This window comes from Vipera berus (genome assembly GCF_964194415.1).
Source record: "Vipera berus genome assembly, chromosome: 7".
Classification (NCBI taxonomy): domain Eukaryota; kingdom Metazoa; phylum Chordata; class Lepidosauria; order Squamata; family Viperidae; genus Vipera; species Vipera berus.
In genome coordinates, this window is record NC_138209.1 from 58,615,385 (window position 1) to 58,642,309 (window position 26,925).

The following is a 26,925-nucleotide window of genomic DNA, read 5'->3' on the forward strand; positions in this document are numbered from 1 at the left end:
CCGGGCGCATGACCCACAGATCTATTGGTCACAGAACTTGGTCACCTTCCCAAGCTTGCAGTGCGTGGACCACTCCCTCCATATCTGTGCCGGCCAGGTGGAGGGTTCCCCAGGGGTTTCCTTGCCTCCCGAACTGTCCGACTTTGCTGATGTGTTCAGCGAGACAGAGGCGGATCAATTACCCCCGCACAGGCCCTATGACTGCCCCATTGATTTAGTTCCTGATGCGCCTCTCCCAGTGGGGCGTTTGTACTCCATGTCGGACCCCGAGTTGGCTGCATTGCGGGACTTTCTGGAGAAGAATTTGGCTCGCGGTTTCATCCGGCCCTCGTCCTCGCCAGTGTCTGCACCCGTGCTCTTCGTCAAAAAGAAGTCGGGTGAATTGCGGCTTTGCTGCGATTATAGGAAACTCAACGCCATCATGGTGCGCAATCGTTACCCGCTGCCCCTCATCCCTGAACTCTTGGACCGACTCCGGGAGGCTAAGATCTTCACGAAACTGGACCTGCGTGGAGCTTACAACCTCGTCAGGGTTCGGCAGGGTGATGAGTGGAAGACGGCGTTTGGTACTCGCTATGGATATTTTGAGTACACAGTGATGCCGTTTGGCCTGACCAATGCCCCCGCCGTGTTTCAGCATTTCATGAATGACATTTTCCGGGATTTGTTGGATCAGTTTGTCGTGATCTACTTGGATGACATCCTGATCTACTCCCCGTCACGTGAGGTGCACCATCAGCATCTCCATCAGGTCCTGCAGGGACTCCGAGAACATCGGCTGTTTGCCAAGTTGGAGAAGTGCCAGTTCTACCGGGTGACCATCGATTTCCTGGGTCACCGCATTTCTCCTGAGGGCATCGCCATGGAGCCGAGTAAGGTTGAGTCTTTGCAAAGTTGGCAACACCCACGTTGTGTGAAGGATGTTCAGCGACTTCTTGGGTTCGCCAACTATTATCGAGCTTTCATCCCTGGGTTTGATGCCTCGACAGCCCCCCTCACTTGGCTCCTGCAGAAGAAGACTCGGTTTCAGTGGAACACTCCAGAACAACAGGCTTTCCAGACTTTGAAGGAAGCCTTCATGAAGGAGCCCATCTTGAAGCATCCTGACCTGCAACGGCCATTTGTCGAGGCGGATGCCTCCGACATTGCCATTGGGGCGGTGTTACTCCAGGCAACGACACCCAGTGGTGCCCTCTTCCCTTGCGTGTACCATTCACGAAAACTGAACCCTTTGGAGCGCAATTATACAATCTGGGAGAAGGAGCTGCTGGCCATCAAAGTGGCGTTCGAGGCCTGGAGGCATCATCTGGAGGGAGTGCTGCATCAAATCGCGGTCCGGACGGAGCATAAGAATTTAAAAAGCCTGCAGACTGCTCGGAACTTGAACCAACGCCAGATCCGGTGGTCTCTTTTTTTTTTTGCGAGGTTCAACTTCCGAGTTAAGTACATGCCCAGCGGGCACAATCAAAGAGCGAATGCTCTGTCCAGGAAGCCCGAATATTCCTGAGCCGGAAGACAAGCTTCTGCCCAGGACAGTGATCCCCATCGAGTCTTTTGCTGTGGTGCGGGAGCTGGTTGATATATGGGCTTGGATCCAGGAGGCACAGCAGCAGGATGTGTGGGTGGCTCAGCAGAAGGAGGAGGTGGGGCCAGATTCTCCTTGGACGGTCACGGATGGACTCTTGTATTATCGTGACCGGCTCTACGTTCCGAAAGTGCCACTCAGGGGACTCATCCTCAGCCAGTGTCACGATAACCTGGCGCCGGGACATTTTTGCCTGTTCAAGACCCTGAACCTGGTCTTCCATACCTTCTGGTGGCCCCGGGTCCGACATGACGTCCAGACCTATGCCACTTCCTGTATCCCATGTAGGCAGGCCAAGTCAGCGACGGGCCCTGCCTGGATTACTGCAGCCCTTGCCGACACCCAAAAGACCCTGGGGGGCTGTGTCCATGGACTTTCTGACGGATTTACCCCCGTCTTCTGGTTTTAAAACGGTGTTTGTGGTGGTGGACATGCTGACCAAGATGGCGCATTTCATCCCCTGTCGTGGTTTACCGTCAGCCCGCACCACTAGTCGTATGTTCATTCAGCAGGTGTTTCAGCTGCACAGCCTCCCTGATAGAGTTGTCTCTGATAGAGGGGCCCAGTTTACAGCCCGTTTCTGGCAGGAGTTGATGCATGCGTTGGATATCAAGATTTGCCTCTTCGTGCATCATCCTCAAACTGACAGGGGAACCAAGAAGGTCATTGGTATTCTGGAACAATATCTGCGCTGCTACGTCAATCTGCAGCAAAACAATTGGGTGGACTATCTGGCCATAGCTGAGTTTGCATTCAACAATTCGCAGCACACCTCCACACAGATGACACCGTTCTTGGCCAATGTGGGATATCACCCCCGTTTTTCCCCCCTTTCACCAGTGGACTGACCGGAGCCGGCAGCGAACAACTACATGGCAGAGTTACAGGCGATTCATCGATTGGTGCAACGTCAATTAGAGAAGGCCAAGGCCGATTACAAAATGTTTGCTGATCGGTCAAGGCGGAATACGCCTCCACTATCGGTGGGAGATCGGGTCTGGTTGTCCACCAGGAACCTACCATCAACATGGCCGGTTAAAAAGTTAGATCACTGATATCTAGAACCGTTCCCAATCGAGGCTGTCATCAATCCAGTCGCCTATCGCTTAACTCTTGCACGTTCCCTGCGCGTACATCCAGTCTTTCATCGGTCTCTTTTGGTCCGCCGAGCAGAACCTCCCCCATCAGGACATCGTGATGGAGACAGTGCCCCCGAGTATGAGGTCGCCAGCATTAGGGACTCCCGTTGGCTGAAAGGTCATTTCCAGTATCTGATTGAATGGAAAGGCTACTGACCAGAGCAGTTCACCTGGGAGGACGTGACCACCGTTCATGCTCCTGCTTTGGTGTCTGTTTTTCATGAACAATTCCCATCCCGACCGCATCCGGATCGGCAGACCCGGGGGAAGGGTCCTGCGGTGCGGGATAGTGTTGTGATTCAGTGTCGGCCTGTGGGTTCGGCAGCTGAATCGGACAGTTCTGAGGAGGAGGAGGAGGAGAGGATTGGAAAGCCTGCAGAGGAAAGTTCTGATGCACCGCAGAGCTCTCAGCCAGGCCCCTCCCATCTTGTTCCTCCTCAGACCCAGCTGTGTGAGCCTGAAAGATTGGAAGAAGACAATCCACAGATGGCTTTGTTCAGGGACACTCAAAGCAGGAGGCAGACTAGCAGAAGTGAACAAAGAAAAGCAATGAGGCACCTCGAGAGAAGGCAAAGAGAAGCCATGCCTTGAGACTGCTGTTTAAAAGGGGAATGTGTAGGAGGTGCTGGTTGCTGAAGGCAACCGTTTGAAGAGCTTCTGATATAGTCTCGGTCTGTATTTGTTTAACTCTGTTTTGAACTGTTTTGTTTAGCTTTTGCAAATAAATTTGGTTGGCTTAATTCCAGCCTATTGAATATAAAAAAGGGGTTGTCCCTGACATTTCTGCAGGGCCGGTAGTAGGCTGGAACAGAACACATTGCCTTCCCTTTCTCACCTGTGCCTGAATCACTCCTATTGATTAAAAATAGCTAAATATACCATATTTCTTTTTTAAATGGAATTAGACCTTATAAGATTAATTAATTATTATACTTATACCTAGATTGGGGCTGTTCCTAAAGGCAGGCTCCCCATGTTGAGTTCTTTCCACCATCTTTGTACTATAGAGCAGTGTTTTAAAGAGCAGTGCTGGCTGGGAAAATCTGGGAGCTGAAGTTGCCAAGGTTGAGAAACACTAGCATAGAGGACTATCTGCATATTCGAGCTGTGGCACGATCCGACCCTCTGGCTCTCACCTGCTTTCCTGGGGAAAAGGGAGGGCAGACACCTGAGCTCAGACTGATCTATTTCAATGCCAGGTCTGTTGCGAATAAAGCTCCCCTCATCCATGATTTGATCGAGGAGGAAGACGCAGACCTGGCATGCATCACGGAAACTTGGTTGGGCCCAGAGGGAGGGGTCCCTCTGATTGATTTATGCCCTCCAGGTTTCCGTGTGCTGCATCAACCTCGGGCTCAAGGTAGGGGAGGTGGCGTGGCGGTCGTTATCAAAGAGACCCTCCGTCCACGGGAGACCACTGCCCCCCAGATAGACGGATGTGAATCCCTCCTCTTAAGGTGGGGTCCTGATGGTCAATTGGGCCTACTGTTGGTATACCTCTCTCCAAGCTACGTAGCAACGGCTCTACCCAGGCTACTTGACGCCCTCTCAGGACTGGCGGTTGAATTTCCCAGACTTATGGTTCTGGGAGACTTTAATCTGCCTTCCCTGGGCAGTACATCGGAGGTGGCCCGAGAGTTCATGGCTTCCATGACAGCCATGGACCTGACCCAAATTATTCAGGACCCAACTCACGAGGGGGGAAACACGCCTGATCTTATTTTTATCTCTGGGCAATGGCTTAATGGACTGGGTGGGGTTACTCCAACATCTCAACCCCTTTCATGGACAGACCATTATCTCCTGCGGTTGGGCCTCCGTCATGTCACCCCCCGCTGTCAGGAGGCGGAACCGACCAGATGGTTCCGCCCCAGGCGCCTGATGGACCCAGATAAGTTCCAGATGGCGCTTGGACTGATCCCTACCTCCCCGGTCGAGTCCTTAGTTAATGCCTGGCAACAGGCTGCTTTGGAGGCTCTTGACTGCGTTGTGCCTTTACGTCCTCTGACCCGACGCAGATCCCGACTCGCTCCTTGGTTCTCCAAGGACCTGCGAGAGATGAAACGCCGGAGAAGGAGCCTAGAGAGCATTTGGAGAACCAGTCGGTCCGAGTCTGACCGAACACAGTTAAGATCCTTTTCTAGATCTTATCTTGTGGCAATGGAGGTGGCAAAGCGCACTTACTTCACCACCCTCATTGAGTCCGCAGACAACCGCCCGGCCGCCCTGTTCAGAGTGGTCCGCTCCCTTTTAAATCAAGGGACAGGAGAGGACCCCTTACGAGGACGGGCCGAGGAATTTAGTAAATATCTGGTGGACAAAATTGCTCAGATTCGGGCTGGTCTGGACTCTGACTGGGCAGTATCTGACGAGAGGAAAACGATGAGTTTGGCCGAGAACATTTGGGAAGAGTTTGATCCTGTGACTCCAGATGAAATGGACAGGATCATGGGGAAATTAAGTGCCGCCACGTGTTTATTGGACCCGTGTCCCTCGTGGCTGGTGTATGCGTCTCGGGAGGTTACACGAGGCTGGATCCTAGCAGTTATCAATGCCTCACTGAGTGAAGGGTACTTCCCTGCCGCCCTGAAAGAGGCGGTAGTAAGGCCCCTCCTTAAGAAACCTGCATTGGATCCAGCTATTTTAAACAACTTTCGTCCTGTCTCCAACCTTCGCTTTCTTGCGAAAGTCGTTGAGAGTGTGGTGGCACGGCAACTCCCTTTGGTCCTGGAGGAAACTGAATATCTGGATCCGTACCAATCGGGTTTCAGGCCCGGATATAGCACGGAGACGGCATTGGTCGCGCTGGTGAATGATCTCTGGCGGGCCCGAGATAGGGGTTACTCCTCTATCCTGGTCTTATTAGATCTCTCAGTGGCTTTTGATACCATCGACCATGGTATTTTGCTGCATCGTCTTGGGTTGGGAGTGGGAGGCACCGTTCTACGATGGTTCTCCTCCTACCTCTCGGGCCGTTCGCAGACGGTGTTGGCAGGAGGGCAGAGGTCAACCCCAAGGCCCCTTAGTTGTGGGGTGCCTCAGGGATCGGTGCTCTCGCCCCTCCTGTTCAACATCTATATGAAGCCGCTGGGTGAAATCATTTGTGGTTTTGAGGTGAGGTATCACCAATATGCGGATGATACCCAGTTGTTCATCTCCACCCCAAACCAACCCAGTGATGCCCTCGATGTGATGTCCCGTTGCCTGGAAGCGGTACAGATTTGGATGGGAAAGAACAGGCTCCGGCTCAACCCGGCCAAAACTGAGTGGCTTTACGTACCGACATCTCGTTTAGTTCAAGAGGTTCCATCTTTGATTATAGGAGGAGAGATATTACCTCCCATTGATAGAGCACGCAACCTGGGCGTCCTCCTGGATTCACAACTCAGTTTTGAAGATCATATTGGAGTCGTGGCTAGGGGGGCATTTGCCCAGATTCGCCTGGTACACCAGTTGCGCCCCTTTCTAGACCGAGATGCCCTACGTACAGTCACCCACGCACTCGTTACCTCCCGTATAGACTACTGTAATGCTCTCTACATGGGGCTGCCCTTGAAGACCACCCGGAGGCTTCAACTGGTGCAGAGTGCAGCTGCACGGGTAGTGATGGGAGCACCCCGATACTCCCATATTACACCCCTCCTGCGTGAGCTGCATTGGCTACCGGTTGCCCTCCGGGTGAGATTTAAGGTGCTGGTTCTTACCTTTAAAGCCCTACATGGCTTAGGCCCAGGGTACTTGCAGGACCATCTGCTGCCAGGAACGAATTCCCATCGCCCAGTACGCTCACACAGAGAAGGCCTCCTCAGGGTACCGTCGGCTAGACAATGTTGGCTTGCGACCCCCAGGGAAAGAGCCTTCTCTGTGGGAGCGCCAGCCCTGTGGAACCAGCTCCCCCCTGAGCTTCGGATGGCCCAAGATCTCCAGTCCTTTCGCCGCGGCCTCAAAACACTCCTTTTCCACCTGGCTGACCTAGACTGACAGGGATTTTAATTATATTTACAATTCTAACTCTATTCTTTAATTTATTTTAATTTATTTCAAATTTTATTTTTAATTTACTGTACAGAGACCTTTAAGTTTTGTTGTTGTTAGCCGCCCTGAGTCCCTCGGGAGATAGGGCGGGATATAAATCCCATTAATAAATAAATAAAATAAATATTAAAAACTTAAAAGCTAACTTGTAAACTTCCTGATAGCATAGGCTGGGGATATAAAAAGACAATGGTGATTATGCCACAGCATGTAAAAATAATCCAAGTTGATTATGGGGGAGAGAGTACGGCAACTGCTTGTTCCTTCTGTTCAGATTTACAGCTAAGCTGTAACTTTGTCACCTCTTCTTCCAATGATGGCAGCCTCACTAAGCACAATTGCTTACTGGAACAATTAGTAGCTTCATTCACTTATCTCTCGGTTCTGTCCTTGAGCAAGATTTTAACAGAGAACTCTATCTACATAATATTAACATTTCTGTAATCTTGCATAATGAGGCCATTGCCTGATTTTTATATATAATACAGGTAGTTTACAGACATAATTGAGCTCAGAAAACAGGTCACCACATAACGCTAATTTTATGATCTTTTTTGCAGTCATTATATGATGGTGCAAATGGCCATAATTGCTAACCCATTGCCAGGTGCCCAAGATACAATCATGCAACCTGGGGGGTCAGGGAGGGTGTTGGAACTTTGAATCTGGATCATAAGTAGCCCTCGGGAAGTCTGTTGCAACTTTGAACAGTCACTGACTGTTGTAAGTTGAGGACTACTGTATTTTTTTAATTGATGGTCCTTTATCCTTTTTAAAAATACGTGTCTATTGTTACAATATTGAAGTATAAAGGAAATAGGAAAAGGAAATGTTGACGCACAAAAATGAAAAAACAAGATGACACTGTATTTGAATTTATAAAAACCTAGTAAAAATGAAAAAAATAATAATTATCCAGCTCTTCCTTGAACCACAGTTTAGACACTTAATAATTGTTGGTTCTATTTGAGTCCTAAGAACATATGTCTAAATTTGCCTTGCTATGTAATATATTGTATATAAGGAAGACATTTCTGCTTGAATTTAGTTTAACTTCCATGATGGGTGTATATTGTCAACTTAGGCATTGCAGCTTATTGTCCCATTTTAGTTTCTCTGTGTAATAATGTAATCAATATATCTCTTTTCTGGTATTGTGCTACATTTATTTTTGCTGCAATAAATGTGTATTGTAATATTTACTAAATCCTTAGTTTTGGCCTTTATTATAGATAGGTCAAAACTGAATTATTGATACAGGAATTTTCTCTAATCTTTTAAATTACTGTTCTAGGCATGATTGAAACTTCCAGTTTATGTAGGGGTTCCATTTCAGGAGCCATGCCAATCCCAATACGAGGGGTCTCTCCATGTCTGATGCCACAATAAAGCTTAGGATTTCTTATGAGGTCCCATTCTCTATCGGTTCAGTGACAAATGTCACCCCCCTCCCCTGGCTACTGGCCTCTCCAGCTGGCAGAAAGCCACAAGTACTTTAAGTTCTCTGAATTGCAGATCTGTTTTCTCGACTAAGCCAGGGCTGACCAGGCATCTGGTGCAGCCCGAGTCCAGGAGGGCAACCAGGTTCTCCCTATGCCCAAGAAGGCACCTGTAAGGACCTGCCTCAATTAATTAAGCTTCCCAAGAAAGCAGAACTCTTGAAACTTGCATTGTCTCAACAGGAACTTTTATTGGAAAGTATTGACAGCAGGATAGTAAGGCAGGATCAGAGGATTTCTTGCACGAAATGTTAGATTAAACAAACAGATCCAATCCATAGGTGTCAAATTGTTGTGAGAAAGAACCAATAAGGTACCGTTCTCAAGGCTGTCAGGTTTCTCTGCGGCTTCTTCCCTCCACCTGGAAATAAGGCAAATGGCCAGAGGCTTATTCCATTCTCACCCCAAGAAAGATAGTTCAAAGAGAATAGAACAAAGCAAAGGAAATACACTACAGAATACCCATAGGTCCCCCTCTCCTCATCAGAATGGCAGAACCCGAAAAATGAAATGAAAGGATAGGAAAGAAAGGCAAAATGCATAGGGGTTCTAACAGCACCATCAGTTTAGTAGAGAAAGTCACGGGTATCACAAGGTGATTTACCAAGGGGTCATCTGTGACATTGTCACATCCTGCCAGGCTCCTAATTTATGTTATCAGATTCTCACACCACTGGCAGGTGATGGGGTGAACTCATCAACCTCCAGTCCTTCTAGGATCCTCGGGGTTGCTTTTCCCATTTTCTTTGTGGGTCCAGGAGTGGCTTTTTGTATCGGGTGTGATGCTTGGTAGTCAGCTGCTCTTGAAGCATTTGATGGAGCGGCGGTGTGGGCTTGGGTCCAGTCCCCCTGGCTTAGGGGTCTCTCTCTTCTCTGCTGGGAGGGACCATCGCCACCCGCAGTTGGGGAAATTGCGGGATCAGAAATTTCAATTTCTTCGGCTAAGAAGGTGCATGGGGTGTCCCTGGAGATGTAGGTGTTATAGAAGTTGTCATTCAGCCCCTCTTGGAAACACTTTTATCAGCATGTCTTGTGGCCAGTGGGTTAGTCTGCATGCCAGGCTATGGAATTCTTGGGTGTAGGCAGCCATGGGTCGCCAACCTTGGTTTATCATTTTGATTCTTGTCCTGACGTTCCAGTCTGTGAGGGGATCATCAAATCTCTTCTGGAGGGTTGTTATAAACCAATTGAGGTTGCACAGCTCTGGGGCATCATTGTTGTGCAGGGCAACCATCCACTTCATGGCATTCTCCTCCAATGCTAGGATCACACTTCTCACCTTGATCTCTTCAGTCGGTAGGTTGGCCCCATATGCCTGCAGGTAGGTTCACACTTGGGTTAGGAAGAACACCAAGTGCTTTGGGTTTCAGCTGAATCTCACCCCCAAGCCGGTGATCTGTGCTCTCTCCTCCTTGGTGGGCAGCCCAGGCAGATGGCAGTAGCTGGGCCATTGGACATGGGGCTGGAGCTGGTTCCAGGGAAGCAGGCACTGCAGCAGCTACTGTGGTGGGTGCAGCTGCACCATCATCTGCCTGGCCCTGCACCAGTTGAGCAGTTGATGGTGCCATTCGAGCTAGAGTTTCACTCACCTGGGAGGTTGTCAAAGGCACCCTTCAGGAATTCAGTGGCCTTTTCGACAAGCACACCATTGTGGTCTGGTTCGTCCCTATCCTGAGTGAAGGTTCTTCCCAATCATCCTTCTTTCTGACCCGCAGTGAACATCGGGGTTTCATCTGGTTGTCGCAGCCCTCTGCCCCCCTAGCCACTTGGGATAGTCAGTTGTGGTCCGTTGGCTGCCAGGAGAGCTAGCAGCAGAGTCAGACGAGTGGGAGGGGAGCCTGGGTCAACTGAGAACTGCCCCCGACCTCCGATCATTCCGCCGGGGCCTGAAGACCTGGCTCTTCGAGCTCTCGGGCCCAGGCTGAGGAGAAATTTTTAATTGGGGTTTTAATTGTGTACAGGGTCAATTTAATATTTTTTAATATGGTTTTAACTTTTGTATGTTGGATTTTCTTTTTAATTCCCTGTAAACCGCCCTGAGTCCTCAGGGAAAGGGCGGTATACAAATGCAACTAAATAAATAAATAAATAAACTTCTGAGCCTTTGGAATCCTCTGACAAGGAAGCAGAATCAGAGGCAGATGCAGAGCCAGGGCTGTCTGTCCGTGCCCAGGTGCATAGGCAGCTAGCTGTCTTTGAGGCCTGAGATGAGTGAGATGGGGCCCATCCTAGATGCACATATGCGTAGAGAGAAGAGCAATGGAAGGCAATAAGCCGGCTCTCAGGGAAAAGTAGATGTTAGCCAGCCCCTCCCTGGCTGGGAAATAAATAGTAGGGGTTTGGGAGTGGCCTGTTGTCACAGGCAACCATACTTGCTCTGTATTTGAGGTGACAACTGAGTCTTCATGCTGGAAACTAATAGGTAGTGAATTTGCCTCAGCCAGTGTGAACAGGGACTGTTTCTGCTTGGCTTAATCCTTGAAAGACTTTATCTGGAGGTCTCAAGTGAACAGAGACTGTTCTTGCCCTGTGTCAGAAGGGGAAAAGACTTTCGTTTGTGACTACTTTTTGGTTTCATCTACCCAACGTGAACAAAGATTGTTTCTGCCCTATTTTAATAATAGGTGCTTATTACTTGCGAACACTGGGTCAGAACAGTCTCCCCCCAACCTTTTATCTCCTGATCGCTCTTTTGTGCAGACATCTCAGGCACGGTCCTCACAGTAGAGGCATGTCTACAGGTTGACTGAAATTGCAGATCTAGCTTAATGTCAGATGTGCCTCAACTTAGTCATTTAGGAAAGAATGACCCTTGACCCCATTTGGTTGAAGTGATAGGTTCTTTTACTAATGTCAAACAGTTGCAGCAAAAGTAAAGCTAGATCTGAGTATTCCCGTGCAAAGGTTACATTTCCCCCCTTTCCCTGACCAGTTCAACAGTGTCTAATAGTATTCCATTTTGATGTTTTGGGAACTGCTTTGATGCTTGGTACCTCTCAATGTAGTTTCGCATTCCGTTCCCAGGCCAGGCGTCCTTGGTAGCTGGCTTATTCTGGTTTAATAACTCTGGTTCTTATCAGCTTGTCTCCTTCCCCATTTGTCTTCCCCTTCACAGCCTGAGCTTAGCTTCCCCAAATTCCTTCCCCTCCCCTTTTTTCTATTTATGGCAGGATGCCAGCAAAGCGAAGAAGCTGAAGATAGCAGACCTGACAATCTGACCACAAAGTTTCTTATAAGAGCCTTTGTATTATTATTTTCCTACTGGGATATATTTAAAATGTTCCTAAATTAAGTGTACCAGCAGTGAATTACCACTGTACTTTCAGAGTAGCAGGGTATGGCTCCTCTGTCTTTAAATTACAAGATGAGGTTCTGTTAACACAAATATTATCCAACTTTCCTTCATTTTTAAAACTATTTGAATTGCAACACTTTCAAATAAACAAGAAAGAAAGTGATTTTCTTTTTCATTGTGTTTGTATGCCCTGTGGAAGGCAGGCTCACATTGAGGATGAGTTTGTTGCTGCTTTCAATGATATAATAAAGGAAATTAGCAAATTCCCTAAAATAATAATAATTTACATAAATATGTAGCATCTTTTAAAAATGTGCTTAATTTCCACCACCCCCCTTGAAAGTTTTGAAAGCCATACTATTCCAGATCTCCAGGATTTTTGATAGTGAATCTGAATTGGGTTTACTAACTTTAAAACAGAATCTCATTTTAGAGCCTTATTTAAAAAACTTGCACTATAGTCTTTCCTAGGTTTTAATCCCATTTTTCCTATTTTTTTATACAATTTCTATACTTTAATTCCAACAATGACTTTGAAACTTCTAAATGTTAGAGTCTGTCTGTACCTGGTAGGCTGGAGGAAAAGGCCTCTCTTAGCTGTTCACTGAAAGAAGGGGACAGAATGGTTATTCCTCTCTCTTCATCAAATCACCCAGCTCAATTGTGTAGAAAGAGAAGATAAGAAAATCCACATTAACAATATCCTTCTGAGTGTCATTATTTATTTATTTATTTGTTTGTTTGTTTTATATACCGCCCTTCTCCCGGAGGACTCAGGGCGGTGTACAGAGCAAAGTAAGTATACAATAAAGCAACAATAAAACAAATAAAACCCCAAATCTATCAGGCCAGGCCGGCTTGCTGGAATAGATAGGTTTTTAGATCACGCCGGAAGGAGCGAAGGTCGGGGGCCATCCGGATTTCAGCTGGTAAGCGGTTCAAAAGGATTGGCGCACCCACCGAGAATGCTCTCCCCCTGGGGGTCACCAGCCGGCATTCTCTGACCGGTGGCACCCTGAGGAGGCCCTCTCTGTGGGAGCGCACAGGACGGAGGGGTGTTGACGCTGGCAGTAGGTGCTCCCGTAGGTAGTCCGGACCCATGCCATGTAGGGCTTTGTATGCCATCACTAGCACCTTGAATATCACCCGGAAGGCAACTGGAAGCCAGTGCAGCTACGGAGCAGAGGTGTAATATGGGAGTATCGGGAAGCCCCCAAAAGCGTTCGTGCAGCTGCACTCTGTACCAGCTGAAGCTTCCGAGTGGTTCTCAAGGGCAGCCCCATGTAAAGAGCGTTGCAGTTGTCAAGACGAGAGGTCACAAGTGCATGGGTGACTGTACGTAAGGCATCCAGGTCCAGATAGGGTCGTAGCTGGCGCACCAGACGAACCTGAGCGAAAGCCCCCCTAGTCACAGCTCCTATGTGATCTTCTAAGGAGAGCTGTGAATCTAAGAGGACACCCAGGTTGCGAGCCCTATCTACGGGGGGCAATAACTCGCCCCCAATATTAAGGGATGGAATACTCTGAATATCCTGACATGCTGGTATGTACAGCCATTCAGTCTTGTCCGGATTGAGTTGAAGCCTGTTCCTCCCCATCCATTCCCGGACCGCTTCCAGGCAACGGGACATCACGTCGAGGGCATCACTGATGTGATTAGGGGCATGTGAAACCCCAAAATGGGTTTTGACCGCTGCCTGGAGCCCACAAACTTGGTTCTTACACATCTCTTGGTTCCTTGGAGTGGATGATCTAGACACTTCCTCATCTTCTATCCTCCTTTTGGGTCTGTGACAATTTGCCACAGCCAACTTGCCATCACCAACTCACCACAGCCAACTTGCCACAGGACAACTTGCCATAGGACAACTCATTGTGGGACAAAAGTTATACTAATATTAAAGAAATTATGGAAAAGAATCATTAAAGAAAGGATGCAAAATGAACAATAGAATGAAATGTAAATGGTAAAAATTAAAATAATTTTAATTTATTTTAATAATTAAATAAAATTGTTAAATTTTCCCGCAGTGAGTTATCCCCCGGTGAGTTGGACATGGCAAGTTGTGTCACAGCGAGTTGGACATGGCGAGATGGCTGTGGCGAGTTGGCCATGGCGACCTTTCCATGGCTAGTTGCCGCGGTGAGTTGGCTGTGGCAAGATGTCCCATTCCCCTCCTTTTAAGGATACAAACACTTACCCCACTTATTATCCCTAGTCCAATTGAAGCAACCAAATGGTTTTATGAAGATGTTGAAGAGCACTGAGTCCAGAACAGAGCCCTGGGGCACAGCACCAGCTGAAGCCTCTGGGTGTTCCCCAAGGGCAGCCCCATGTAGAGAGCTGTAGGGGTAAGGGATATAGATTACATTCACTAATTGCGTTAAGGGACCTATAGTCTACACGTAAGCGAAGCGAGCCGTCCTTCTTCTCCCTGTACAGGACCGGGGCGGCTAGTTTGGGTTTGGCAGGCTCAATAAATCCTCTTCCTAAGTTTTTATTTATGAATCTATCCATCTCCACCATTTCCTTTGGGCTCATGGCATACATCCTGGGCTTTGGGAGTTTTGCCCCGGGTTTAAATTCTATAGCACAGTCTGTGGGGCGGGGGGGGGGGAAGCTCACCTGCCCGTTCCTCATTGAAAACTTCAGCAAGATCCCTGTATTCTTCCGGTATCTCTGGTAACCCCTTCTCTTCCCCCACTGATGCTGTCTCTTCTCTTCAGGTTGAGGGGGGTGCTTTGGGGTTTTAACCTCCTATGCTTCCCCTCTGGGAAGTTGAGTTCTGCTGTACTCCAATTTATCCCGGGGTTCCATTTCTTCAGCCATTCCAGTCCTAAAATCATTGGGCATTCCATGCCTGGGGCCACTACAAACATTATGTCTTCCTCATGAGTCCCCAGGGATAGATGAATTGGTAAAGTGGCTAGGGTAGCTGGGACCCCCCCTGCTATTGACCCATCTAACTGGCCAAAGGATATTGGTTGTTTTAGTCTCCTCACCGGAATGCCCAAATTCCGCACCAGCATCAGGGTGATGAGGCAGCGGGTGCAGCCAGAGTCTATAAGGGCTTTTACTTTGACGGCTTCAGGCATAGAGGAAGCTAACATAGTCACTGTCTTAAGGATGGGTGGAATGGATCCACTTACCAATGGTTCTCCCTCCGAGATGTCCATCGCCTCTGCGGTGTAGGCTGGAATCCAATCCCAGTCCTTGGCAGGGCTTGTGGAGTCTACAGCCTCTGTCCCCTTCATGGAAGATTCTTTTGGGTTGCCTTGGGACTTCCCTGGTCTCTTGGAGGGTGATGCCTCTGATTTACGATGAGGGGCTTTGTAGCAGCATTCTGTGGCGTGATGGCCCTCTCTCCCGCATTTGAAACAGCGTGTTGATTTCTTAGCCGTGGACAGTGGTTTTTCCCCCTCACATGTTTGCTCGGGCGGCCCCATGGTTTTCCCCGGCGGTGCCTCTTTAGTAGGTCTATCTGCACCTCTTCTGCCAGGACATACCAGTCGTAGAGATGGTGTGGGTCTCCTTGAGGCAGGCAAGCATCATACAGGTCGTAGTTTAGCCCGTCTTTGAAATGGCTAAGGAGGATGTCTTCCGGCCAGTTTAGCTTGCTGGCAATGGCTCAGAATTCTTGGGTATATTCAGCCACCGGCCATCTGCCCTGCCTCACCATTTTGATTCTCTCCCGGGCCTTACGATCACCAAAGGGTCCTCAAACCGCCTCCTCAAGGATGACAGGAATTGGTTGAAGTTGTTGAGTTCTGGGGCGTTGGAGTCATGCAGGTTCACCACCCAGTCTGCAGCCGGTCCGTCTAAGGTGAATTGCATGATACATATGCGGGCTTTGACACTGGGGATGTCTCATCCGTATTCTTCCATATAGCTGAGGACTTGGGTTAGGAAAAACCCCAAGCGTGGTGGCTCTCCCCTGAATTTTGCTTCCAGGGGTGGTAGTCTTTGAATGAATCGTTTTCTGCGCAGTGGGCGGTATTGCCTCTCATCCTGACCCCCTTCTGTGGTTCTGTGAGGGGTGGGTGCTACTGAGGCGGCAGCTCCTGGTCCAGCGGATGGTCCCGGTGTTGCAGGTTCCAGATCCCCTCCACTGTCTCTCCAATTGTGGCCCCAGGTGCTGCTGCGGCTGGGGTATTCAGCTTTCTCCTTCTTAGTGAGCTAAGGGTTTTCTTCATCAGGTCAATAGCTTTCTCTATGTTCCACTCCTGTTCACTGACATGCAGGGAGCTCTCCATCTCTTGCCTCCATTCAGGTTGGTGGCCGCCCCGCCTCAGGGTCACTTTCCTCAATGCCTTTTCCCACTCGCTTTTCCTTCCAACGCCCATGGACCACCGTGGTTTGCGGTCATGTGTCTCTGCCATCTCTTCCCCGGAGGAATATGACGCCTCAGTTTCCGACCGTTGGTGGAGTTTTGTTCCCTTTCCATGGGGCTTTCCTCCTCGCTTGCTTCGTCATTAGACATTGTATTTTTTGCAGAGTCCCCCGGTAAGGGTTTTCCTTCCAGGTTCATTCTTAATGCAGATCCTGTCTAATGTCAGGACCCACCCCAATCCACGTCTTAGGAAAGAAGAACTCTTGGAGACAGGAATGTCCAAGCAAGAACTTTTACTAAAACATGATTGACAGTGGATAATCTAGACAGGATCTGGAAACTGTGTCGCAGATTGATACTTTTAAAGTGTCCCTGAGTAAAAACCCTTCCCCTCAGTCCATTTGGTCAGTCCCAGATCAATTAAGTTTCAGGTGTCCAAACCTTCCATGGGAAAAGGGATCTTCCATGCCTTTACAACAATTGCTTCCTCCCCTTCAAATTCCAATTGGAGATACAAACCAGATTCTCTCCCCCACCCCTCTTCCTTTGTTCTCAGTTCAAAGGTTCTTTTCCCTGGGCTTTGATGATGGCCTCCAGGCAGGCTGAATAAACAACCTTGCATCTAATGGCCAATTAACATCTTCTCTTCTCCTCCTTGGGAATGGCAGAATCCAGTAAAGGGGGGAGATTTAGGGTTGCACAGTTAGGGAAATGGGATTAAAATAAAATAAATAAATAAAATAAATATAAATGGATTTTGACACTGCCTTTTGTAAGTCAGTAGTGAGCTGCTGACTAACATCACTTGCCATGCGCTGGACTTTATCTTTAACTCTTTCTGCTCAGGAGTATCTCAGATATGCGTTACAAGATTTTATCCTTGTTTGGGAAATTATGAAAAAGAGAATCACTCCCAGATAACATGGCCCTTTTGATAATCTCCCCATCAGAGAGGGGCTTACCATGTTTTGCTATGCACAGAGGAATTTTAAAACTGGCAGCTGCGAGATTATTGGTTTTGGATAGATAGTTGGAAAAACTAAGATGCTGGGAATGATAGCTCTTCAATTTTCCTTCAGTAAACTCTTTCCTTTCATTATTACCAAGTTGAGCTACATTTTTATGGTTGGTTTCAAAGTGCCATCTGACACTTGATGTGTGACACACAACACTTTCGTTGCATAGGACACATAATGCTTTACCACTGCGTTCAATCACTCCAAATGACTGTGTCCAGGCTTCTTGGAATGATCTTCCACTGTGTGATTTGGATTTTTTGGCTGTCGTCATTTTTGGATGGGTATACAAGACTTGGAGTCTAAAAAAAAAATTAAAAATAATATGAAGCAAACAATACAAATCTATCACTAAATAACTAACAATATTAGTTAACACTAAAGAAATGGATATTCCCTGAATCAACAATCTAGGAGGGGGGAATTAAACAATGAAAGCAGTGTCTTGGATTTTACAGGTTGTTGGAAATGTACTCCTTCATTTTAACAGATACTGAAAATAGCAGAGAAATCTGAAGCTGAACGCCTGTATTAGCAGATGCAATTGATATAAAATCTGGACAAAGAATGGTCAGTAAAGCATTCTTGGTTGTCTATTTTATATTTCCTAAAAAGCTGTAACCAACTTCCCCACCTAACTTTGAAAACCCTGTGGGTCCCACGCTGTTCCGCATACCTGCAAAAAAGCAGCTGCAATCCAGGTACTGTAACAGGGCTTTTCCAGTTGCCTAGCACGGTGTCAAAAACTTGGTGTAAACTTGATGACCCCCAAAAAAGGAAAAACGTGATAAAGTACAGTAGTCCTCACCTTACAACAGTTCACTTAAGTGACGGTTTAAAGTGACAACGGCACTTAAAAGACAATTTTTCACACTCTGCCACATGCACGCCCACCCCTTGCGGCAGCCACAAGGCTGGGCAGCCGGTGAGTGTGAATGCTGCCTCATTGGGGCCTGCTGAGCACAGCGGCCAGCTGAGGCAGCTTCAGACAACCAGGCCACCCCAAACACACCATTTCCACTGCCCCATGAGGCTGGGCAGCTGGGTGAGTGTGAATGCTGCCTCATTGGGGCCTGCTGAGCACAGCGGCCAGCTGAGGCAGCTTCAGACACCAGCCTCCCCACCATTGCCACCACCCAAAGAGGCTTGGCAGCAAGCTGAGGCAAGGTAGCCCCCCACCCCACCATTATACAGAGCTGGTAAATCATAAATAAAAACAGCTTGCTTTCATTTGAACTTTATAGTGGGGACCTGGAGGGATTTTCTTTCAGTGAAGATGAAAGAAAATATATAAAAGAGGGAATAAAAAGCAAAGCAGAAAGGAATAAGAAGAGTGAGAAATGGCATGGAGGTTAGGTTTCCTGAATCAGAAATAAATAAATGGAAGAATTAAACCAGTTTCAAGAGGATAAATGGAAATAAATGCAATCAAACCACTTTAAAATATAAATGGAAGAATCAAGCTAGTGTTAAGGGAACAAAAGGAAAGAAATGGAAGAATTAAACCATTTTTAAGAGGATAAATGGAAATAAATGCAATCAAACCACTTTAAATTATAAATGGAAGAATCAAGCTAGTTTTAAAGGAACAAAAGGAAAGAAATGGAAGAATTAAATCAGTTTTAACAGAAAAATGATTTACTGGAACTCTTAAATGGAGAACAAGAATGCTCAACCCAGTAGAAATAATAAAATTATAAATTTAATTCTATTTACAAGAATTACATTACTAGCCCTGGTCCCACAGATGACAAATAATTATCAACAAGGTAGCTGGCTAGGCAGGAATGTTCATTGATGGCAAACAACAGCAAATAAAGTCAGCACTGGGAGTGACTTGCTCCCAGTGCATGCAATCCCCTTAGCTCCACCCCCCCATCCAAACAGCCAGGATCGCTGGCCTCCACCTCCCTCCTCTGACCATGCAGGTCCTGAGGCGCCAGGAGCTTCAGCTGCTTGGCGGTCAGCTCGGGGGGAAGGCAATTATGTCAGCAGCTTGCCGTCCTATCCCACAGTACACGGGTGGTGCCTAGCTTGCAGGTTGGATGCTGCCGCCACCCCTGTCTCTCCCCCTCCCTCTCTTGCTTGCTTCGGACTCTTCCTCTCCACCCACGTGCGCTCTGCAAAAACATAAACATGGAGCTGGGCGCTATGCTAGTCAAGATCCTGGCTCGGGACTCCTCTGCGGATCTGGTGGGTGATTAATAAAACTTCCTCTCAATAAATCACTCTCTCTCTCTCTCTCTCTCTCCTTTCCTCGCTTTAAGCGCGCAGTACAGAGTAACGAGACGGAGGCTGCCGGGCTTGTCCCATCCCGTCCCTCAGATCCTGCAGGGAGCTGCAAATCCTCTGGTTTGCCAAGCCACGCTAGGATCGAATAAAGAAAAAGCAATGCAACAAACGGTGCTCCTGCGGCCAGGGCCAGCGGCGAGGACATGATTCACCACAGCTGTCCCCGCCGTCATCTTTATCCACCCCGCCGCCACTGCCATGTTTACCGCCCCCACTGCCACCATCTTTGTCCTCCCCACCGTCGCTGCCATGTTTACTGTCCCCGCTGCCGCCATCTTTGCCCTCCCCACCACCATGTTTACCATCCCCGCTGCTGCCATCTTTGCCCTCCCCACCGCCGCTGCCATGTTTACCACCCCCCACCGCCACCATCTTTGTCCTCCCCACCGCCGCTGCCATATTTACTGTCCCTGCCACCGCCATCTTTGCCCTCCCCACCGCCTTGTTTACCGTCCCCGCCGCCATCTTTGCCCTCCCCATCATCGCCGCCATGTTTACCGCCCCTGCTGTCGCCATCTTTGCCCTCCCCACCGCCGCCGCCATGTTTACCTTCCCCACCACCATGTTTGCCCTCCCCACCACCACTGCCATGTTTACCGTCCCTGCTGCCGCCATCTTTGCCCTCCCCACTGCCACTGCCATCTTTGCCCTCGCCACTGCCATGTTTACCGCCCCCGCCATCTTTGCCCTCCCCATCATTGCTGCCATGTTTACTGCCCCCGCTGTTGCCATCTTTGCCCTCCCCACCACCGCCATGTTTACCTTCCCCGCCACCATGTTTGCCCTGCCCACCGCTGCCATGTTTACTGTCCCTGCTGCCACCACCTTTGACCTCCCCACCGCCACCATCTTTGCCCTCACCCCCACCATGTTTACTGTCCCCGCTGCCACCATCTTTGCCCTCCCCATTGTCGCCGCCATGTTTACCGTCCCCGCCGCCATTTTTGCCCTCCCCACCGCCACTGCCATGTTTACTGCCCCCGCCATCTTTGCCCTCCTCACCGCTGCCACCATGTTTGCCATCCCTGCCGCCGCCATCTTTGCCCTTCCTGCCAACTTTGTGCCACTGGCAGGCACCACCTCCTCACACCCTGCCACACGCAGCACACTGGGAAACCAAGTGCGTTGCCTGGTCAGCCCGCCAGGCGGAAGCTGCTGGCAGACTCCTGCTACCAGCCTGCTCCGTGTGCAACCACAAAGGCAGAGGGAGATGGAGTCCCTCCCTAGAGGCCGCTGCTTCCAGGGCAAGTTAGGCACCACCTGGGTAAGCAGGGCCCCAGCAGGGAGGGGAACCTTGCGAGGGGGATACTAGCCAAGACAGCCCCAGCCGCCATTAACATTTTGCCCCCTCCGCCACTACCGCTCTGCCCCTGCCGCTGCAACTTACCACTGTCGGCTTGCTCGCTTGGTTGTTTGTTTGTTTGTTTGCTTGCTTGCTTGTTCAGTGTCCACTGGTCCTCTCTCTGCCTCACTTTCTGCCGCAAATGCATCCTCCGCAATTTGCTGCTTTTATCCTCTTGCCTATTCCAGACTGCGCAAGCGCAGCTCTCTGCACATGCGCAGAGAGCACAAACGCACATGCGCAGAGTGCATGAAACGCTGCACATGCGCGAAGAGGACAAAGGAAGCAACTGAGGCCCAAAATGGCTCACGTGCCAGCAGGGATGGCTTCACATGCTGCCTGTGGCACGCGTGCCATAGGTTCGCCATCCCTGCTCTAAGATCACAAAATAAGTCTGAGGACTAGAAAAAAGATTTGACAAAATGGATTACAGAGCTGCCAGGAGAACTACGAGAACTTGAGAGACAAAAAATGATAAGAGAAATTAAGAGAGAAAGAAATGAAAAGATTTTTAATGAATATGAACGGGCAAAACCTTCCTATAAAAATATCTTACCTGATTTGCCTTTTGTACCTAAAACAACTTCCACAAGACTATGGGAAGACTCTGATTCAGCAGAGCATATTGATCAGAAAAGATGTTTGGCAAAAAAAAAAAAGGCTAAAGTGAGGATTAAGAAATTAGATGATGGGATTTATCAGAAGGAATATTTAAAAATTAAAAATCTGTTTGAATATGGTTAAAGAAACAGAAAGATTTTGGATATAAATGAATTTTAGTTTAAGAGGATGAGCCCCTCAGGTAACATAGTATTTTTTCTTTCTTTTTTCCTTTGTGTTGTTTTTTTTTTTTGACATGAGAAATATAAAAATGTTAGGATGGTTTATATAAAGGAAATGTTTTAGATACTTAAGTGTAATTGATCTTGAGAAAATTTTAATGGATAAAAATGTTTTGAATAGATCTAAAAAAATTAGATAACTGGATTTATTAAATGGAACATTTAAAGATTAAACATATGTTTGAATATGGTTAAAAAGAAGAGAAAAATTCTGGATGTAAATGTACATTATCCTAAGAGGGACATGTATTTTAAGTAGTATACTATCTTATTTCTTTTTCTTCTCTTTTTTTTAAGATATGAGGAATGTAAAAGTGTTGGGATGGTCTGTATGAAGAAAAAGACTTAAATACTTAAGAGTATTTAATTTTGAGAAAATCTTAACTAGTAAGAATGTTTTGAATATCTTGGGGAAAACAAATTTAAATAAGAATTTTATAAACAAGATCTATGACGGGGCAATCAAAATGATCAGTTAGAAAAGAAGCTTTATATTAATATTATTTGCAGAAATATTAGAAAAATGTCTATATTTAATTGTTATTTATCCAAATAACAAGAATTGTATTAATTCAAGTTTGGCAAAAGAGAATATTATTGGAAAAAAGAGAAAATCAAGCAAAGCTATTATTTAATTTAATTTAATTTAATAATATTTCTATACCGCCCTTCTCCCGAAGGACTCAGGGCGGTGAACAGGGCAAGAATAAAAATACAGGATTACAAAAGTTAAAAAATAATTAAATACATGCCCATATACTAAAAACAATTAATACATCTTAAAACCCCAATAAAATAACAATAATAACCCCCCCAGTCCCCCATCAGGCCAGGCCAGCTTGTTCAAAAAAGTATGTTTTTAGCTCGCGGCGAAAGGAGCGAAGATCGGGCGCCGTCCGGAGCTCAACCGGTAGCTGATTCCATAGCTCCGGGGCGCCCACAGAGAAGGATCTCCCCCTGGGGGCCACCAATCGACATTCTCTGACTGGTGGCACCCTGAGGAGGCCCTCTCTGTGGGAACGCACAGGGCGGAGGGAAGTTGATGCCGGCAGCAGGTGTTCCCTAAGGTACTCCGGACCCCTGCCATGTAGGGCTTTGAACACCATTACTAGTACCTTGAATCTCACCCGGAAGACAACTGGTAACCAATGCAGCTCACGGAGCAGAGGTGTAACGTGGGAGTATCGGGAGACTCCCAACACAACTCTCGCGGCTGCATTCTGTACCAGTTGGAGCCTCCGGGTGGTCCTCAAGGGCAGCCCCATGTAGAGAGCGTTGCAGTAGTCCAGTTGAGAGGTCACGAGCGCGTGAGTGACCGTGCATAGATCATCCCGGCTTAGATAGGGCCGCAACTGGCGCACCAGGCGAACCTGGGCGAAAGCCCCCCTAGTCACAGCCCCTATGTGATCTTCCAAGGTAAGCCGTGAATCTAGGAGGACTCCCAAGTTGCGAGCCCTATCTACGGGGGGTAATAGTTCACCCCCCATAGAAAGAGGTGGAATATCCGAATAGTCCCGGGATGAAGGTATGCAAAGCCACTCAGTCTTGTCGGGGTTGAGTTGAAGTCTGTTCCTCCCCATCCAGACCCGAACCGCCAATTATGTGGACTATAGAATTATAGAAATTAATTTTTATTGTTTTTTTTAAATATAAACCCAGACAACATGTTGTTTGCCAAATATTAAGGTGATTATGTTAAAAAATCAATAAAACATATTAAAAAAAAGATAGCTTTGAGCGTCAACAACAACAAACGAGTCGTATCCGAAGATGGCATACATACCTTGGCTTATGGACACTACAAATTACAATTTTTTTTAAAAAAAATTAAACATTTATTCTTCTATGTAAAATCATGCCAAGAGATAAAACAAAACACATCTTCATAAATTACAGTGACATGAAGCAGTATACAGCCCGTGGGTTTAAGATCACAAAAATGTACAAAGGTTCTAAGCCTTTAAATTTTGGTACTCCTAAAGCAAATATTAACAACACTTTCCAAATGTTAAATAATTTGGAATAAAATGAATATTGATGTCGAAGGAGTTGTGCTTCCCAACGTTCCGCTGTCGAACTTTCAGCTGATTGATGCAACTGGGAAGCTAAAAATTAAAAACTTTAGAGTTTTTGTAACAGATGAGCTGCCAAAAAGATCTTGCAAGATAAAATGTGGTATTTTGAACTTGGATAGCTCCAATAGAAAAGGGACCCGCTGGACGGCTTGGTATATAGAAAGGAAGTGAGAAGCTGTACTTTGACAATTATGTGTTATCACCGCCTAATGAGCTTGTCAGATACTTGGCTCATCATGTATAGTACAATAGTGAAAGAATACAACTGGATGGTGAGATGTTTTGTGGTCGTTTGTGTCTTTTAATACTTAAAAACTTGAGTGACGGCTATAAACTTCAGGAGTTTATAAACACACTGTATTGAAAACATGTCTTCTGCAATTCTGGCTCGTAGAAGAGATGATTTCTTTGCCGTAATCTATTATTTTATAAGGCGTATCCGTATATTGCACTTTTGATATAGTGAACAATTCCCTTTGCCATCATGTTGCATATCCTTTCTCAAAATGGCTCTTAAATTTGGAAAGTCTAACACGATCCCCAACTTTAAAATTGGGCTTTATTTGAACAGGTGACCATGAACCATACAAATTTAAGCTAACTCTCCGCTCATTTTCCTTAAGGCTAGCTTCAACCGGTCATCTTTATAGAAGAATGTTTGTGGTTATTGTACATATCGACCATTTGATCCAACACATCAATATATCTGTTGGTGCTATTAGCAGTAAAGTATTTGAAGGTAATTTCTTTCATAGTTCTATTCCACCTCTCTACTACACAACTCTTCCTCATTTTCGGCTGTATAAATCTCAAATCCCAATGACTTCACATCCTTGTTATGAAATTCTCTTCCTTTATCCATTGATAATTTTTTGGGTCTACAACAGCTTCTTTTAAAAATATCCCTAAAGGCTTTACTAATGCTTTTGCTGGTTTTATTTTTCAACGGAATGATCCAACTGTATTTTGAGAACACATTGATTACATTCCAGTATTTGATGTTTTTGTTATCTTTAGCAAACGCTTGCATATTGATCAAGTCAGCGGCCCAGGTATCATCAATCTCTCTTTAAGGCGTATTTTAGCGAAACAACGAATAAATGGTTTATGCAATTCTTCGGCTAGTTCACTCGTCCACCTCAGGCTTTTTTAAAACCCAAAGTGTTTCGCATTTATAATAGGTTTGATAATCACACTCCGCTCTTACCCACGCAATAGGATCTTTAATAGTGCCCATCTCTTCGAGCATCAAACAATTGGCAACATTTCTAGTAGCTGTATCAGGAACATGCTGATACACCAAATCGTGATGATAACAGCTTTATCGACTCTTGCCTTGGTCAAGGTTAGCCATGCATTTAAATTAGCACTGGGTCCAGCAAAGTTCATTCCTTAGAAATGCATCTCTCCTGGGAATTTCTCCCACAGAAGTTTTATCTTACTAGTGATGGAATTCAACAATGAAACCAAGTCACTGCCAGTTGGTGGCATCTTTACAAACTGTGTCTTTGCCAAGCCACACACAGCGCACTTTCCACGAAGCACTTGTCTTCTGTTTTTGGTAACAATGTTTGAAGGTCGTTTGTTGCAGTCTTGCTTCTACACCTTACACAATACAGCATCACCTTTTTAAATATAAAAATAATTGCATTTAAAATGGAAGTTAAAGAGATCTCGTGGAATGCTGTACTATCGAAAAGGTTTAATAGCCCTCTTCTTCCGAGATCGATAACCCTCATTGTTGGAAAGAGCAATTGTGGAAAAACAACTCTTATGTTGATTCTTTTACATCCTGGATGGTTAGACTACAACAATCTACAAGTATTTTGCAAGTCTCTGTATCAACTAGAGTACAAGATTATCAAGAAAGCATTTGAAGAGAAACTGCCAAAAGAACCAATCATTGGACTGTTTGATAACGAAGATGAGATCAAAAGACTTAATATATCCCCATTGATATTAATTGAAGAAATTGCAAAAGACTTGGGTAGCCTGGCCAACACTGAATGTAAGTTCTTTGAAAGATCAGATGATGTGCCAGGCCCGGCAGACCTAGACTACACAAAGAAGAACCTGATGATATTTGATGATCTTCTGCTGGAAAAGCAAAATAAGCGTGAAACGTATTACACGAGGGGTCATCACAGCAATGTAGTGTCGTGGTTCCAACAGACGGAGACAACTAAAGCAGAATTCTGAGGCTTGCAAATTCCTCAAAGAACATGTTTATTAGTTACAAAGTATTGGCACGTCAAAAGTGAAACCAAGTCTGAAAGTTTCAATTCCACTGTGACAGGGTTTATGGTCTTTCTGATGGGAAAAGTACCGAGGAATTTTGGACCCAATTGTGTACTGGGTAACTTTAACCTTAAATATTTCGTTGAAAGATAAACTAATTGTCCAACATAAAAAGGTTTCTGAGGGGAGCGTCGTTTATCTGCTTGCTCCTTGTAAACCTTGGCCTTGGTCAATGCCTTTTCCACGCTCACTCAACCCCCCTGGAAGGATTTCACCTATTGGTCCAAAGTCTGGGAAGTAGGAGACTCCTGTGGGTACTCAGGTATGGACACAAATTCTCGACCCATTACTACTTTGAATGGGGTGAGACCATTGCTACTATGCACAGCATTGTTGTAGGCTACCTCTGCAAAAGACAAGAAATCAGCCCAATTAGTCTGCTGGTATAATTTACATGACATCTAAGGTAGTGTTCTACCAATGCGTTAGCTTTCTCAGCAGCTTCATTAGTATTTGGATGAAAAGCTGATGACAGCCCCTGGGAGGACCCAGTCAGTTTAACGAAGTCTCCAGAATTTAGCAGTAAACTGGACCCCTCTGTCAGAAATAATCCGCTTTGGGGCACCATGGAGTTGGTATATGTGTTTCAAAAACAGTTTGGTTAATTTCTGGGAAGAGGGGAGTCCTGAGCAAGCGATAAAAAGCCCCTGTTTGGAAAATAGATCAATCACAGTCCACATTACAGTGTTTTCCTTGCTCTCAGGTAATTCCACTATAAAATCCATGGCTATCTCCTTCCAAGGCTGGCAAGGGTCAGCAACTTGTTGCAATAAACCTGGGTTTTTTTCAGGATGCCTCTTCATGGCAGCAGAGGTGGCACAACCCTTAACATAACTCTCAATGTCTTTTTTCATTCCTGGCCACCAGAATTGCCTCCGCACCAGATGCAATGTCTTTAAAAATCCAAAATGACCTGCTTGCTTAACGTCATGACTCTGCTACAGTGCTTGGAATCTGAAGCCATCTGGGAGGTATAATTTGGAATCTTTCCAAGCTAGTTCCCCCCTTAGGGTAAAATTGATTAGTTAGCATCAGTCTAACTTCTCTTTCAATTCCTTTAGTGAGCGACTGTCAGGACTAGCAGGGTTTATTAGAATAGAGTAGAGCTGGAAGGGACCTTGCAGGTCTTCTAGTCCAGCCCCCTGCTCAAGCAGGAGAGCCTATACCATCTCAGAG

General features: G+C 46.6%; 1 protein-coding gene across 13 annotated transcripts in view; it reads left to right on the forward strand.

The window, feature by feature from the left end:
* Nucleotides 1-26,925, forward strand: part of BOD1L1 (biorientation of chromosomes in cell division 1 like 1) — a 180,129-nt gene that overhangs the window by 65,020 nt on the left and 88,184 nt on the right. For 2 of the 13 annotated variants that reach the window (XR_014027068.1, XM_081332382.1), the window contains 2 exons: nt 17,391-17,470; nt 24,075-24,190. The exons of 6 other annotated variants lie outside the window; for them this stretch is intronic. Coding sequence is in view for 1 of the 7 variants with exons in the window: in XM_081332388.1 (XP_081188514.1) it covers nt 17,391-17,435 (45 nt within the window). In the remaining 6 variants the exon portion in view is untranslated. Of the gene's footprint in view, nt 1-17,390; nt 17,471-21,673; nt 21,764-24,074; nt 24,191-26,925 lie in introns of those variants that run through there. 5 more of the 13 variants (XR_014027069.1, XM_081332383.1, XM_081332380.1 and 2 more) reach the window with 4 other exon arrangements.